Source organism: Vespa mandarinia, chromosome 4 (assembly GCF_050613455.1).
Source record: "Vespa mandarinia isolate Hongniang chromosome 4, ASM5061345v1, whole genome shotgun sequence".
NCBI lineage: Eukaryota > Metazoa > Arthropoda > Insecta > Hymenoptera > Vespidae > Vespa > Vespa mandarinia.
The window spans coordinates 3,818,533-3,836,158 of NC_140813.1; the positions used below are offsets into that span (position 1 = coordinate 3,818,533).

At 31.5% G+C, this 17,626-nt stretch overlaps 1 protein-coding gene across 2 annotated transcripts; it reads right to left on the minus strand.

Moving 5' to 3' along the window:
• Positions 1 to 1,489: 1,489 nt before the first annotated feature.
• LOC118445811 (uncharacterized) lies at positions 1,490 to 16,924 on the minus strand. 2 transcript variants are annotated; one of them, XM_035875746.2, is made up of 3 exons: positions 15,133 to 16,924; positions 2,419 to 2,629; positions 2,178 to 2,339 (listed from the first exon to the last, which is right to left on the minus strand). In XM_035875746.2, exons 1-3 carry the CDS (start codon positions 16,136 to 16,138, stop codon positions 2,327 to 2,329), a joined length of 1,230 nt encoding a protein of 409 aa, XP_035731639.2. In that variant the 5' UTR covers positions 16,139 to 16,924; the 3' UTR covers positions 2,178 to 2,326. The 2 variants fall into 2 exon arrangements, with proteins under 2 accessions (XP_035731638.2, XP_035731639.2); XM_035875745.2 differs by having other exon boundaries at positions 1,490 to 2,629.
• Positions 16,925 to 17,626: the final 702 nt, after the last annotated feature.

Sequence of the window (17,626 nt, forward strand, 5' to 3'; positions counted from 1 at the left end):
TCTCTATCGCCTTAATTACAATATATTCTTTGTAACTACGTGGCCCTTTTTAAATACGTTGACGTGTTAAGATATCGATATAAGAAGGAATCAATGTAAATCTTATATGATCTGTATATAATTTAATGTAATTTCTTTGTCATCATTCACGACGATACCTTGGTAACAAGTCGCTATAAATACAATAAGGGACAAACTATATATATATATTTATTCATAGTTGTTCTTTTTATTGTTATTGTTTTTTTTCCTTTTTTTTTTCTTTTTTTTTTTTCTTTTTTTTTAAGAATGAATCATTCCCTTTTATAAATATTTAATTACTAAGAACTCGAAACATTGGAGAAAAAACAAAAAAAAAAGAAAAAAGAAAAAAGAAAAAAACAAACAAACAAAAAAAGAATCATCGATTTTTACAAATATAATATACGCATATTCGAAGCTTGCGTAGGTATTATAAATACATTCGTTTAATCTTATTAGGAAGATACATATGTTCTTTTTTTTTCATTTTTTTTTTTTTTTTTTTTTTTTAATAATATCGCATCGTTGATTATCGTTCATTATGTTTCCCTGCAAGGTATTACGAAATCTTTCCAAGCGATATCAATAAACGTTTTCATTATTTTTATTTTCACCACATCAAGCTTGGACGCGCGCGTTCAAGATTCTATTTACATATAAATACACAAATATTTTTAAGTTATAGACTAAATGTATTGCGTTATTGTGTGTTATCGCAATAACATATACACATATATACACACACATATATATATATATGTATGTACATATGTATGTATGTATGTATGTATATATATAGATTATTATGTAGTAATAATAATCTTGTAATAATTTTATTACTTTGAAGACATAATACTTTGAAAAAAGATGGAACTTCATTATGAAGAAACCTTTTTGATTGGGATTTACAATTAATGAGTTCTTCTATACATCCTGATGTTACACGTTACATATATGCTTACAGATATATATATATATATATATATATATATATATATATATATATATATATATATATCTGTTAAACGTTTCTGACACTTCATAAAGTTAATTTACAAACGTTTGTTTATTAATGTTTGTTAGTTGCATATCGTATATGCAACTTGCGTGGACATTTTCTCGGTCATATTCGTGAAACCAACGTATTCATTTGTAGATATTACGTTACGTGACAATGATATTTTGAGAAATCATTTACAAATGTACATATGCATTTTGGTTCGAGTAAATGAATTTGAAAAGGTTCTTTATTAATCGAAATTGTGATATAGATTATTTGAATTAGGCGTTAATCGTTTTTTTTCTTTTTTCTTCCTTTTTTTCTTTTTTACTCTTTTTTTTTTTGCTATCAATTGTATTTGCATCTTCGTTTATTTTATCGATAGTAGGATTACCTAATTAAAAGATAATCTGATAATCTAAATGGTTTGTATTATCTCTAGATGTATTTTTTTTCGTTTTCTGTTTCTTTTCCTTTTTTTTTTCTTTTTTTTTTCTCTTTTTTTTGTTAATCTAACGAGTGCTCTCTCAGGACATTAGTTTCTCCTTAGATAGTTCATGTAATCATGTAAATAAAAAAAAAATAAATTTACGAAGATCGTTCAGAATAAGATAATTTACATTGGTAACGTTGTAACACAAAGTAGTAAGAAAATTCGCTTATATCGGATAATAATTAAAATAACAACTAAATCATAAATATTTTCAATTTTAAGACGAACTTTCATACATTTTTGTTTTATTTAAATGCGAGAGTTATGTCTCGAGTTTAATATCAATTATGGAAATAATGAAATGAAGAAAAAAATTTTTTTTTAATTTAAAAAAAAAAAAACATTAAAAATATGTTTATATCTTAAATCGTTAAATTTAAGAAGTTCCAGCTGTAACAAACGTGACGATTCGAAAATAAGATCCGTATAAATGAAATTGTTGAATCTAATAATATTCGAGTAATATCTTAAGAAAACATAAGAGGAATATTTTTTTGTTTTGTCTCATTGGTTGGATATTAATAATTATTTTTTGCTTCCTATTAATAGAGTCTTAGTTTAGTTTCAATCATCGTCTTATCGTGAAACGTAAGATCATAAATGATCGAATTAATCTTTGATCGATATAGGCGGTGATTCTCGACTATTGTCGCTGGTAAAACTGGATAGACTAAGTCCAGCGATATTGTCCTGATTGGTTGTTGTTTGGTGATTGCTCGTCGGTGAATTACTGCTACTCCTCGCACCAGTTAGTTGAGTGACGTTTCCACCATCGGCCGGTATAAGGCCTTCCTTCATTCTCTTCTTCTGCTTCATTCGTCTATTCTGAAACCAGATTTTCACTTGCGTCTCGTTTAGTTGAAGGGCCGAGGCTATTTCGATGCGTCTCGCGCGTGTCAAGTACTTGTTAAAATGGAATTCCTTCTCCAATTCGGTTAGTTGTTTGTTAGTGAAGTTCGTACGACCGGTATTGTTGAAGCCACTTGTTATACCAGCTAATGGACCGCCAGTAAGACAGTTCACGGTACCACTCGTTGAATTTCCATAAACCGATGGATTTGTACCACCGACCGTGTTACCGATAAAATCTCCAGCATTGTGAGTCGTCTTTGTAGCTGCAAACAGAAAATGTTTTATTGTTAGGTAAGTTAGAAACATCCTTTCTTTTTTTTCTTTTTTTCTCCTTTTTTAATTTATTTCTTTAATAGGTTGAACGATGAAAGTAATCATCGATGATTAACAAAACAATTTTATGGATAATAAAATATATATATATATATTTCTTTTTTCTTTTTATCGATGTTTATTAGAATGTAATTATTAGATATATAGTAAAAATAGATTATTTAGCAATTGAGAAATTTCATGGAATTTCATGAAAGATATCGAATAAAATTTTTTATTTTCTTACGTTCTTGTAACATTAATGAAAAAGTAATTAATATTACGTACGAATATTACGAATATTACGAATATTACGTACGAATTAATTGTTTTCGAATCGAGTACGTCGTTTGTTTGGATGACTTTGTACTAGATACCGTCAATATAAAGCGGCTTATCCTCTTACGATTAGGAAATAGCGTGAAATATTGGAAAGCAATATGTGTAGTCTGAGATTAAGTTAAATCCCTTTAAGTGACAGCCCACTCATGTCCAACACAGCTGGTCAATTCTCTTGGAAAGTAGTTTTCGGGGAAGGATGACCTGTATGAGAAGGTGAACGAACGATAGGGTTGAGCCCTATGATTGGATCAAATTGCATCAGCTGTTTAACAGATATGTGTGGTTGGTATGTATCGTTGAGCTATCGCGTAGTTATTTTTTACTCAATTATCAATTTCCATAAGAGTAATAATAAATTTATAAATAAATAAATAAATAAAAACTAGATACGGGCCAAAAGAAATTTTTCTCATAAACAACAAAATATTTTGACTATTGGGATGTCGCGAATAATAATCATATATAATCTAATTAAATTGTGGAGAGAATGAAAAAATGGAACACTTCGACTTAAAAAAAAAAAAAAGAAAAAAAAGGAATAACGGGAGAAGGGGATGAAAGGGGGAGGGAGGGGGTGGGTCTCTCGTTTGCGCATTATGAAAATTAGGTTGTTATTTAGACTACCGGTATGTGGAGATCAATTTACTTAATGGCTGAGGGTGGACGAAACTGTCAAGCCAACGCCTTAAAGTCACATCTTTTATATCGGGGGCTAGACATTATATGTATATTTACCATGAATATTTTCTCTCTGTTGTTTTCCTTTTTTTTCTCTTTTTTATTCTTGACTCCTTTATACCTACTTATTTTAATCTTAGAAGATTATGTTTCGTGAATACTTCAATTTAGACGCTACGTTATAATATTTTGTTATAATAATTTAAGTAAGTTTAACTTTTGGGGCAGTGTGCGAAACTTTTTTGCTTTCTTTCTTTCTTTCTTTTTCTTCTTTTTTCTTTTTCTTTTTTTGTTCTTTTCTACGAACATTAACTTTCGCAAATAATTTTCTTGGCGAAGAGTATGAAAGAAAAGAATTTCTTTTCTTTTCCTTCTCTTTTTCTTTTCTTTTTTTTTTCTTTTTTTTTTTCCTTTTTTTTCTTTTTTGCAGATTCGTAGAAAAATGAGAGAATAACGTATCGCGAAACGTGGGTTTTGTTAGTCGAAGACCATAGATAAAGTCGGTAACGTTGTGTCCGGTAGCCTTGTTAAGGTGCTAAATTGATGAATGAGTCGCGAAAACGGGAAACATTTCATTCAATCTCTCCGGCGTGCCTGATAGAACTTGTCCAAGTTTATCATTCGGTTTGGAGAAGCGTAAGCTTAATGGCCATGAGAGAGAGAGAGAGAAAGAGAGAGAGGGGGGGAGAGAGCTAAACTTCGAGAACGATGGTAGTTTATAAATAACTGATTCCTTTTTTGGACGATAGAGATTGTTTTATATAATGTTATTATAGATTGTTTACAAGTTTGCAATTTAAAAATTATTTATCATAGAAATGTTTACATAATACGTTTCACCGTGTATGTATTTTGATAAATGGCAATAGGGTCATTGTTTGAAATTTCTGTTTTTCTTTACTTCTTCTTTTTGTTTCTTTCTTTCTTTTTTTTTTTCTTTTTTGTTTTTCTCACAGTTGCGTGATGCATAATGCGAGTGGTTTTTTTTTGACAGTACTTATAATCACAGTGAAAGAGAAGGTGACCGAAGGGTTGCTTCTATGCATTATGAAAAGATAATTAGCAATGTCAACGCCTTCGTTGACTCAGCAATGTTAAAGTCCTTTCTACCTTCTATCGGTTCTTCCTTTTTACTCTCTGTAGTTCCACCCTCAAGTTACCCTTGTCCGCTTTACCAATTTCTCATTTATCCTCGAGACAAATGATTTCCGACATAGGCTCGTTTTGCATAGCAATGGATACGTATAGATGATCAAAGAACATTCCCGTCTTACTTGTTTGCTTCAACGATCTAAACTTAAAGAGGACATATTTTAATTTATGTTTTCTTTTCTTTTTTTTTTTTGTTTTTTTTTCTGTGCAAATGAATTGCGATTTAAGATAAATAAATAAATAATTATTATAACGTATAGTCTAGAACATGTATCGAATGATTTAAGTAATTCATTAATTTATTAGTTTATGCGAAATATAAAGGGCAATGGAAATGTATTTCGTTATGGGGGAGGGGGAGGGAGAGGAATTAGAACGGCAATTGATATTGACGTAAGTATCATGCTCGAGCGAACATACCTATAATATTTCAGGATTAGAAGCTTGTCTCGAAAACTACGATATCCAGTTTAGTTATGTTTGAATAACGCGAACGTCTTAATAATCTTATTATATATTTTTACATTGATATTATTAATAAATTATATTTATCATTAAGGCGTTATCTCTTACGTTAATTCAAAGAGTAATCACAATATTATATTGCTTCTTTTATTTTAATATTTATTATTTAATATTTGCGAAGGATAAAAAAAAATATATATATATATATATATATATATATATATGATATTATGTATTATATTAAAAGGATAAACGAAAATAGGAAGTATCAGAAATAATAGGATCATTTGATGTCGAGATACGATGAATATTTCGATTAAATATCGAAAGACCTTAATTTTTTGTATTCTCTCAAACAATCAAAGCCAGATGTTATTCTAATATTTATTTAGGAACTTTTGCTTGGTATTATACCGTGAAATTTAGACATCGATATCGATCAAATACAGCTGTTTCTCATTGAGTTTTGTTATTAATATTGCATCATATTATTGATTAAAAATTCAAATTATAAATCATTTGTTAAATATGTAAAAAATGTGAAGTTGATGTTATAGGTAGATAACTCTTATATTAGATAATAATATTAAAAGAAAAAAGAAATGTATTAGAAAGATAAACGATTTTGGTGACGATTAATAAAGATTCTAATATAATCAGATTGATCGTTATCCAATTTAAGAATAATTTTGTATGATTTCAACGGAGATAGAAAATCCATCGAAATCCGTATTTCCTGTAACGTAATACCATGATATCTTTTACCTATTCCCTTGGTTTATACATTCTAACCCCTAACGCTTCCTTATTTCATCTGTCCCTCATGGCTTTTAGCCTTTGAATAATATTTGAATTGCATAATGTACTTTCAACGCTCGGGGAAGGTTGTTACCGCATAAGAGCAGATGATCTTGTATGATGAAGGGATCCTTTACTGTCGGTGGCGTCTAAGAGGTAAATGTATCGAATACATGTAAATACAATACACATTCGACGATCTCGCGATGGAAGGTAAGATGGACGATTTTATTCGTAGAAATGAAATATATCTATATGTATATAATAATTACTGTAATCTTTAATGTATGCGAATTTCTTGTGTACTCTTTCCCTTCTTCTATTTTATTTTCTTCTTAATTGAACGTAGCTAGATATTGCGATAGTTGCTTCAAAAGCAAAAGTAGTCGAACTACTAGATATAGATAGACGAGGCTTAGCAGATTTTTATATTCCCTTTTCCTATCTCTGTATCTCTCTCTCTCTCTCTCTCTCTCTCTTTTTTTCTCTCTTTCTTTCTTTCTTTCTCTTACCTGTCTTTCTTATGTTCTTGCATGCAGTAAGTAAAATAATAATATTAAGCCAGGTAAGATTTAATCGGAAAGCCTTTGAACGAACGTGGACTGGCTGGTTGGCGTGTACGGGTTGAAACCTTGCTCAGCAGTTGGATAATCGTCGTCTACCCTTCTTATATGTTGTGGTGAGACATATATATATATATACATTTAGAGCTATGTCTATACCTATATGCATACATATAAACATGGTATATCATCGGACGAGTATTTGATATTACATAAAATATTTGAAATTCTTTAGGCGATATGATCAACGTTAAAATAATTTATTTTCTTATGGAAGATCTCCGTCATTCTATTATCTATTAATTTTCATCTTTAATTAGATTTTATATCTTAAAGAACAAAAACGTGATCTTGAACTAGATATTTCTAACTTGATTTTCATGTTCGTAAATAAATCGCATCTATTCATTTTATTTAGTTAACGAAACGAAGACATTTTTGGATTTTATTAAAAGTGGACGAATTTTTCTTCCTTTTTAGGATATCAAAAATGGTTTGTAGACGTAGGAAAGGGCGTTAAAGTCGTCGACATTTATCGCTGGTAGTATCGTGATAAGCCTAATTTTAGCGGGGAATGTCCAAGCGCATTTACGAACGTACACGAAGCGCGGATCTTGTCGAACGTGCTGCACGCACCCCCTTTTATATTATGTTATATATAGAGACACATTTATATACACCTATATATATATATATATATATATATATATATGTGTGTGTGTGTGTGTGTATGTATATATATCTGGGTATTATAGGTATTATATATGTATCGTTACCATTTTCATGTACGACTGTGACTCAGGATATTACTTATCATAATACTAAAATCAACGTGCCTGACGAGATACGACGACTGATGTGTGGAAGCTGAACAGAAGGAATTACTTCAGCAAAATTCTTTTTACCATTTCTTCGAATGAACACATAACTCATGAATATGAATAGTATTTATTTTATGTACAACTACAACTTGTATCTTTCTATGACTCGTATAAGTATTTAGCAGAAGTAATTTAACATGTAAGTTAGTTCACTTCCCGACGTGTTTGTTAGATGTAATGTAGATATTTGTTAGATATAATTAAATAATGTTATTACGTATGATAATAATCAACAATTGAAAAGACATTTATGAATATTCCTAACATGTTATTTTTATTTAGATAAATATTTTTTGTCACAGTATCGTATTCACTTTTATTTAATGACGCAATAAAAATGAAGTCAGACATTTTTAAAGCTTAATAAACTATAGAAAATTCGAAGCAATTAATTAATTTTTCATTAGTAATTTCTAATTGCTTATATCGAACATATTCTACGTTATAACATATACATATCCATAGATATATAATACACATATGCTCACATATATACATATTTTTTTTCCCCTCAACGATTTTTTAGAAAATAATAATATCTAATCGACAGGCAAAATTAGACAAAGGATAGTCTTAGGTCGGTCGTAGTCGAGGGTAATTCGTCGGAGGCACGGATGCGGTCAATACGAGTTAAGAGAGACCGACGTAGAAAGAAATAGAGAGAATGAGAATGAGAGTGAGAGTGAGAGACGGCCAGTTGACTGAAGTACCGCGGAAATGAAAATCAGCGTGAGCGAGACACGTGGACAGGAGGGTGGCGGACGAACGAACGAACGAACGAACGAACGAACTAAACCAGCTGGTGGTGGTGATAGTGATGGTGATGGTAATGGTGATGGTGGTGGTGGTGGTGGTGGTGGTGGTGGTGGTGGCTCGTGTGGGATATGGGGTTGCCAGGTTCGGCGGGTGGCAGCCCTGCTGGAAACACGCGAACGATCCTCTGATCCCCTCTTGAGATATCGGCCACTCACTCACGCGTCCGGCGCGTTTGCCGCGAACGGACCGGAGCGGAGCGGCCGCGAACGCTCGCGTTTGCCTCGACCCACGTTCTCTTCTCTTCTCTCTTTCTTATTATCGGACACACGTCTCTCTTCGATATATGTATATGTATATTTTCTCTCCTTCTCTCTTTTATACTCTTCCTCTACTCTCGAGACGTTCTCAGGGCCGCTCGTATAACTTGGCCAGCCCTACGGTTATCTATGTTTTTTTTCTTTTTTTTTTTTTTGCTTGATTAATAAATATTTGAAGAACTAATATCTAATTTCTCAAAGTGTTAATATTATTAGACTAGATAGTTTATCTTTTTCTTCATATTCTTCTTTTTCTTCTTTTTTTTTTTTATTCTTTTATCGAGAAGTCTTTTTTAATCTTTATCTATCTTTATCGAATACTTCGCATTGTATACTTTTTATATAATTATTTTGAAAAACTTTTTGAGAATTTAATATCTAATCATTTTTGTTGTTTGTACTTCATGACAAAGAGATTTAATAATTGAAAAGTTTCCGATTTGATTTTCTGTTAACTTACTTTGCGTCCCTGAATACGTTCGTTCGGTCAGAGAGTCGATATTTAACTGTATGCATATTTTAAGGTGGCCTAGAAGGTAATAGTCTTTGAGGAAATGGGACGATCCCTCGGAAATAAATTCTATAGAATATTGTTGATAAGCTTTATCAAGATTTTGAAGATTATCAAAGATTTTACGTCTACATATACTATTATTCAAGAATATATTTACATTTATCGACGCGATTGCTTTTTATATACATATGTAACAATTTTTATTTAATTTATTTTTGTATTGAGGAATTTTAATTGAGGAATAAGCAACGTTGTTTTTTGTTAATTCTAATTAGAAATAAACAAAAAAAAAACGTCTAGGAGCAACGTAATGAGTATGTTTACGTTATTTTATTGCGATAGTAAAACTCGTTCAACTTGCTTTCTCATACTATTATAAAGTAAAAACTGCTATAATTATAGTAATATCTATAATATATGTAACAACACGAATGAAAAGATCTTTAAAGATCATACTTATTTACGAAGTTGTTGTTACCATTTTTTGTCAATTAATAGTTATGCAGGTTTCGATTAATGATATTATGCTAGTGTCTAGTAGAGATTATTTTTATTCAATCGAGGTAATGAAGATACCTGTTGATCTAGATATGAATAGTAACGTTATAATATGATTTAAAAATGTTACACCAGTGCGCTATGCTATTTCTAGTTATTTGATCGTGTAGATCCATGAATTTCATCTAAAAGATTCGATGCGAATTTAAAATTCGTATGATTGTTCGAATGAAAGTTACAAGGATAAAATTTTACGAATGAAAAAAAAGAAAAAAAAAAAAAAAAAAAAAGAAAAAAATAAGAAAAAATAAATGATTCTTCATAATAAATCTTGACACATGTCAGTGTCGTATGTAATTTTGATATTATTAGTAAGAAAAAATTTATAATAATTTGTTATTATCCGTGACGTATTTTATACGAACGCCGTATTATACCGCATTAAATGTATCCATTATATTTTTTATCTAGGGATTAGAGTGAAAAAGTGTCGAATAAAATTTGGAATCTCATTCTTGGGAAGGAAAGTAAGTAGATTTTTTTACGCTACGGTTACTCATTTGTCTCGGCATTTTCTCTTTCTCTCGATATTAGCAATCCCGCTATTGAGCGCATCGTTCGAGAAAAGAAATCGAGTTTAGTATGATAGATCGGTTCGCAAAGGCTGACAGCGTTGCGACGCTCTTTCCATTTTTTTTCTTTTTCTTTTTTTTCGAATCCTGCGCAAGTATCCCCTAGGCAGCCCCTTTCGTAGTAGCCCTTGAAGAGCATCATGGAGCTCTGGCCGTCCCTCTAGAAGTCTTCTCTATTCTGGACCCCCTGGCGTACGATATGGTCTAGACTCACGAAGGGGAAAACGAGAGGTATTGTGAGATCTCGGCCAACCAAAAAAGTTAACCAACCAAAATCTAGCAGAGTCTTCCCACCAGAGTTTCTTTCTGCCACGCCCATCCTCTTATTACAATCGAATCTCTACCACTTTCTCATTCTAATTACTAATAATCTTCATTTCTTTTTCTATTAATTATTGCTACTTACACTATTGATCTTCTCATTTATTTCACAAGAAATAATATGTCATAATTTCGATGAAATTATTAAATTAGCAAATATCATTCATTTAGGATCTATGTTATATATTGGAATTTGTAGAATTTTAGGATCTATAAGATCACATAGGATGTTAGAATCTATATACCTATATCTATCTGTTTTTTATCGTGTGCCTCTATAGGACAATATGAATCATATAACTAATAACGACTAAGCAAATTTTCAAGTGATCATACTTTATGAGAGGATTCATCCTATATACCTATATACAAATCTATATACCTAATTATATACGATTGATCTATTTACGAATTATTCATTAAGATCGTATAATAAAGTAAATAGTAAAAATAAAATATGATTAAGATAATGTAATAACCTATAAATCAGAGAAAGTCAAGTGATCTTATGGAAAGTAATTTCATGAAGATTTGAAATGAAGTGGGTAATAGCGTGAAAGAGGAAAAGATAGAGCGATGAAGTTAGGGGTTTTAAAGAGAGGGCCGGGAGAATCGGGCTACGATTTGCATGTTCCGCGGCAATTGGCGGCGCGTCTCACCCTTCTCAATTCTCGTGGCTGCCGTTATTAATTCGATTATAATGAGCTATTAAGCGTAACGCCGGTACCTAACTCCGACAAGATCCCATTCAACAAGCTTTGAACGAGAACGCTCTCACTGTTACGAGAGGAAGCATGTTAAGCTATATATGTATATATATATATATATATTTACGTTCTCGTCCCGTACCTTTCGAGCGAGTTAATTCCGAAGTTAGGAGAACCGGTCTAGTGTTTTAAGATGTCTCATTTCTTGCTTAACATCGAACGTGACGTTTTCACAGCTGCTTTGCGATATCTAACTGTCGTAACGTTGTAAGAAATATGTTAAAATACTTGTAAGGAATTGCACGCTCGTTCTTTATTTTATTATCAAATCAAGATTTTAAAGATCGTTCGATCATCGACTGTCATCTTATAAAATTTGATTAACATTAAAGAAAAATTGTTTAGTTGCATACTTTTATTTTATTTCCTTTACTCTTTTTTTTTTTTTTTTTCTTTTTTTTCTTTCTTTTTTCTCCTACGCGTTTTGTGCTGCACTTTATCGTCGAATAAAAATTTATCAAAACTTCTCGATCATCGAAATGTTTCATCTATAACGTTATGAAATTTGTTTAAATTACAAGGAAATATGTGTTTCTAGAAAATTTTTAGGTTTTTTTTCCTTTTTTGTCGTATCGAAAATATTCCTTGACAACTTCTAGCATTTTAATCGTGCGTCATAAGTAACAATTAAAATTTCAATCTTAATGCGAGCAAAATATCTTTAACATAATTGACAAAAGTGTGAGAAAGTACGTTTAAGATTTGACGGCTATAAATCTAAACCGGTTTTGTTCTGTCAAATTTCTAATTCCGACATCTTAATATTAATGTATGTGAGTTCTCTCATTGGTAATATATAAAATAGATTTAATAACTCGTTATTATTTTGTGTCGGCAACGACGATTACACATTTTTTTGATATATGTACTTTTTTTTCAATTATCTATCTAAATATCGAATCATTTGTTGGTATTTAGATATGTCGATAAATGCTTGTTTCATTTTGGTCTAGATATTTAAATGCAGATTTTGACGTTTACTTTTTTACATTTAAATCTAGATATTTCGAAATAATATAGAAATAGAATAATTATCTACGTCTTTAGAGTTATTGAATGTAGTAATGTGGTAAGACTTGTAATATATATATGTACGTATGACTTATAATGTAATGTAAAAGCTTAAAATGTAAGACTTGTACATATATATATATATGTGTGTGTGTGTGTGTGTGTATCAAATACAATTTTTATTATAGAAATAAAAATTAATTTCATCTAGAAAATGTTAAAAGATTGTCCTAATAATTATTTAATAAATATTTTCTTCTTGAATGAAAATAGTATGTATGACCTTATCGTTATCAGTCGAAGTCTTTTTTTTTTCTTTTTTCTTTCCGAACGATCATTATTTTATCAGATAAATTTGTGTTCACAAATTCCTTTTCTAATGACAAATCTTATCGTATCCATTTTAGTCTTACATAGTTATCTAAATGTAAAGTTTTTCTGTTAAATACGTAAGCGATTAAAATCGTCATCGTGATTACATATCTTTAAAAATATATTTAGATCAATTTGTTAAATGTGAAAATATAAGAGACAAAGAAAATTTAAGAGTTAAAATTAATTTTCTTATTAATTAAAAAAGAAGATAAAAACTGTTAGATACACATATTTATGCTTTTTATATAAAGAAAAAATAATTGTGATGAATATTGTAAAAAAAATTCTCTTATACTTTTTTATATATACTGTTATAACCAGTGGTTTCTTTTACACACACACACACATATATATATATATATATATTTTTTTTTTGTATATACGCCTTTGAATCTTTCGAGAGGTATCGAGATCTATCGTAAGCAAACGTTTGTATATGAGAGATAGAAACTCAACGAGTGGCGCTTGCAAGCTTGATTTATGATCGTACTGGGTAGGACATTCTCGTAAACCTCGAGTATCTTCTGTTCCTCGTTTCGTGTGCATAATCTTATCTATTACGTTTACGAGTGTCGCCCATAGGCGTAAACGGTAGTCAAACTGTTAGACGTGATAATATAGAGTGATTATAGAACATTGTAGAACATTGATATTTTTTCTTTTCTTTATTTTTTTTTCTTTTTTTTTTCTTTTTTTTTTTTGATATCGTTTTTAATTTTTTTAGATCGATATTTTTTTATTATAGGTATATGCATAGATGTGTTTTTCTAAGTTCTTTTATTTCTTTTTTCTTTTTATTTTATTTTTATCATAGGAATTAAGTAAACGTTAGAAGAAATGTGTTATTGTTATTTCTAAAATTTTTGCTCCGTTCTAATTTCTTTGCTTTTTTTGTTTGTTTGTTTGTTTATTTTTTCTCTTTTGTTTCTTTTTTCCTTTTACCAAGTTCTTCAAGTAACATAATATTAGACGCAATAATAGAGTGTTTAGAAGTTCAAGAACGCCTTACGTTCTTGGAAGCGTGATTTCGACTCGTGTCCTCGATTAAGTAACGACATGACCTAATCGCGTCTCATTGAGGATACTTTACACGAATTCATGTATAAACCCGATATACGCAGACGTAGACACGAAGTCTAATCGACTGATTCTAAAGAGAACTTTTCATTTGGGTGGTAAGTTCAATTAAGATTGACACACAAGTGAAATGTGACGTACATACGTTTCGTTGCCTTCGTTATTTTTTTCTCTTTGATATTATTAGATATATATGTACATATATATCTAATGTAGATATATATGTACATATATATATATATATATAAATTATATCTCGTGCGTGATTTACACATACTTACTACACTTACATACTTCTAAGAACAAAAAGTGGCATGTCATTTTTGTACTGTAAAAAAGAATGTTAACTTTTTCAAGATTATGTTAATTTATGAATAACTTATATTATTTCTTATTTCAAAGTCTGAGAAAAACGAATGTAGTTCAACTTTTGAAATTAATTTTTATAATGATTGCTAATAAAAAAGAGGTAAATAAGTTTTCTTACACTTTTTGTGTGTGTAATTGAAAAAAAAAAAAAAGAAAAAGAGAAAAACAAGAAGAAGAAAAAAATAGTAAAAAAAAATTCCAATGAAAGTCTACTGGAAATATTTTTCTTTTCTTTTTCCTGTTATACAGTGAATTTGAATTAAAATCTATGAACTATTTGCTTTTCACATTAGCGATTTACATAATTGATATTTTGTTTGATAGAAAAAAAATGTTTTTCGTAATTATCTATTAATTCTTCACATGTTTCAAGTAATACGTTTGTGGAATCACTCGTTACGTTCTTCCATAAATTTTATTGATATATGTAAGATATATCCACTTACATTCATTGTTATATAAAATCAAGCAGAAAGTATGTGTGTGTGTGTATATATATACATATATATATATATATATATATATATATATATGTATGTATGTGTACATATGCAGATAGATACGTAAATAAAATATACGACAGTAAATTTTATCGTTTTTACTTGTGCGACTATCGTTTAATTAAACATTTCCATATTTATCATTTTTCAGATTTTATAATTATTCGTGTATGTAAATTATTTGCAAATAAATGTAACTTTATTCCCGTTTATCGATCTTTTGTTTTTAATGATCGAATTAAAATATTATTTACCGAGCTTCATATTTTATATAATAATATGTTTAATTAGGAGTGATTTCAGTGCATGATTATTAACTATATTTTAATGAATTAATATTTTTTTTGGTTGATACAATTGGAGCGTAGTATTATCAAAATATGTTTTAATTTTGAATTCATATTAATTATTTACTTGGTGATAAAAGGAAACACTTACCGACGGGCTTAGGAACATTTCTCTTAACTTGCATCCATTTGTAAGTAGGTACTTGGGCTTGCTGCTGTTGTTGTTGTTGTTGTTGTTGTTGTTGTTGTTGTTGGTGCTGATGAGAGTGTTGCTGATGATGAGGATGTTGCGGATGAGGATGTTGTTGCTGTTGTTGAGAATGTTGTCCTGGCTGTGGAAGAGCGTGATAAGAGGTTGGATCACGATTCTCTTCTTTGTAATGTCCTGTAGGATGACCGGGGAACTCGTTCTGTCTGATCGGAGCGTGATAGTGAAGAGAATCTTCGTATTGGTGAACGTAATTGGGAGTTGCACCGACTGGTACCTGATATTCGGGTTCATGCCGAAGGTGAGGAGGAGGAGGAGGAGGAGGAGGATGATGATGATGATGATGACTAGAGGTTGGCTGGTGCAAATCAAGTTCCGTTCTTTGATGGGTTTGTAAGGTAGCAGTTTGATGAAGACTCGGTGGATGATGGTGGTGGTGGTGATGATGATGATGATGATCTTCTCTGTAGGTGTTTTGCTGTACATGGTAACTTTGATGGGGTTCGTTCGAACCATGGGATCCTGCGTGTGATTGTGGTTGTTGTTGTTGTTGTTGTTGTTGTTGTTGTTGTTGACCTGAGTACGTCGAAGAGGAAGCATAATCAAGATTGGTATAACTTAGACCGTTCTCCGACGAAATGATCGCCGTAGTAGTACCATCCTCGTGTAGTACAGCTCCCGTCGGCGAGTAGAAACTTTGAGGCGGCGTACTCGACGAAGCACCAGACTCAGCAGTCAGGAAACTTTCGGATGACGAAGATGAGTAAGGAGCCACTGCAGTCTGAGGGTAGTAATGACTCGGTGCAAGATCGGGTGATGGTGGTACAGACACATGTCCACCGACGGTAGAAGCCTGATGATGATGATTCCCTTGACCAGCGAACACGTAGTTGGGATATGAATCTGGCTTACCGTAGGTCCCGTACATGCCCATGTCCATCATCATCATCCTTATGGCGATGAAACGAATACATCAACGACTCACAGTCCACCACCACGTTGTTTTTCACTGTTCACATAGATTGAAACTAATAGTTTCTAAAATTTTTGAGGAAAGAAAACTAAGATGTTCTCTACATTGTTATTAACTAGTACACTCAGAGAGCACTTCAAGGAGTCTGATTAATGGAACGTAGCTTTTTTTCTTCGTGACCGAAGATTAATTATAAATTTAAAGCACTTTCCAAGTCCATCCGATATCACTCCTATACTACTACATCGTAATATTTTTCCACCAAGCAATTTTTCACGATAAAACTGATAAAAACAATAGCTTCGCGACGTTTTTTTTTTTTTTGTCAGTACGTTGTCAACATAATAAAGTTATATGAGATCAGAAACGATAAGCACGCTATCGTACAAGACACGTTAGTCAAATAAGTTTTAGTAATCAATTCTATATAGAAAAATTCATTCAATTAGATTAAACACTTTGGATAATACATTTTTTTTATCGATATCACGACTTTTTCTGATTCCTTGATGTTACACTGTAATTCAATAAGACATATTTTCGAGTTAAAAAATATATTAATATGTATTTTCCTTTGAAAGAGTCACACAAAACACTTTTAATGATGAATTTGTTCAATTGGTATTATTAGGAATAATATAAATAAGAGTCGATTAGTAATTATGTCGTGAAACTATGCGCGAGTCGATGTGAACGAGGAGGCCCGCTCAACTGGACTGGCTAGGTCGAAGCTTGCACGCAGGTGAGACTGACCCACAGGGTTTTGCTGTGTCCAAGTTTTCTCCTTCTTCTTTCTCTCACTCACACCCAGGATTTCCCCCCTGTTCAAGACAGAAACGTTCGGAGCAGAGAACGTGGCTAGCTTCAGGCGGCTACCTAGTATCATGGGCGTGGCTTATGTAGAGGTCACGTGGTACCACGTGGGCGGTACCAACCAATCAAGTACGAGTCTGCGCGTCCCAAGTTCGCGTCCACATGATGGATCACCCGCGGTGGATTTTATTTTCCGTTCATTCTTTTTATCTGCCGCGCTGCAGTTGACACTTATCGCAGAACCGAGCTAGGTAGTCGGATATTATATATCGGTACCCACCTTCCACAGGGAGAGAAAGGGAGAAAGAGAGAGAGAGAGAAAGAGAGAGAGAGAGATAGAGAGTAGAGTCTGTCCAAAGGCAAGTCTACCTCCCCGTTACACTTTATACCGGTCTTCCTAGCTTCGTTTCTTTAGGGTAACGTGCTCATCCCTTTTCCTTATTTTCCAAGGATTTATCTCGTCGCATACGTGGCTCACCTGTCTTTCTTCTTTTGCCAATGTCCTGTCTCTTTCCAATGTAAACCATTTAATTACTACTTCTTCGTAAGTACGATGAACTGATGATACCCAATAGTTGGATTAGTAAACTACAATTCGTCTATTTCGTTTCTTATTACTTTCATGGAACAGCTTGTCTTTTTCTATCGTTG

Coding starts and splice junctions, on each gene's coding strand:
- LOC118445811 (XM_035875745.2), bottom strand. CDS start 16,138: ATGATGATGATGGACATGGGCATGTACGGGACCTACGGTAAGCCAGAT. Junction 2,630..15,132: donor AAATGTTCCTAAGCCCGTCG/GTAAGTGTTTCC, acceptor TTCTGTTTGCAG/CTACAAAGACGACTCACAAT.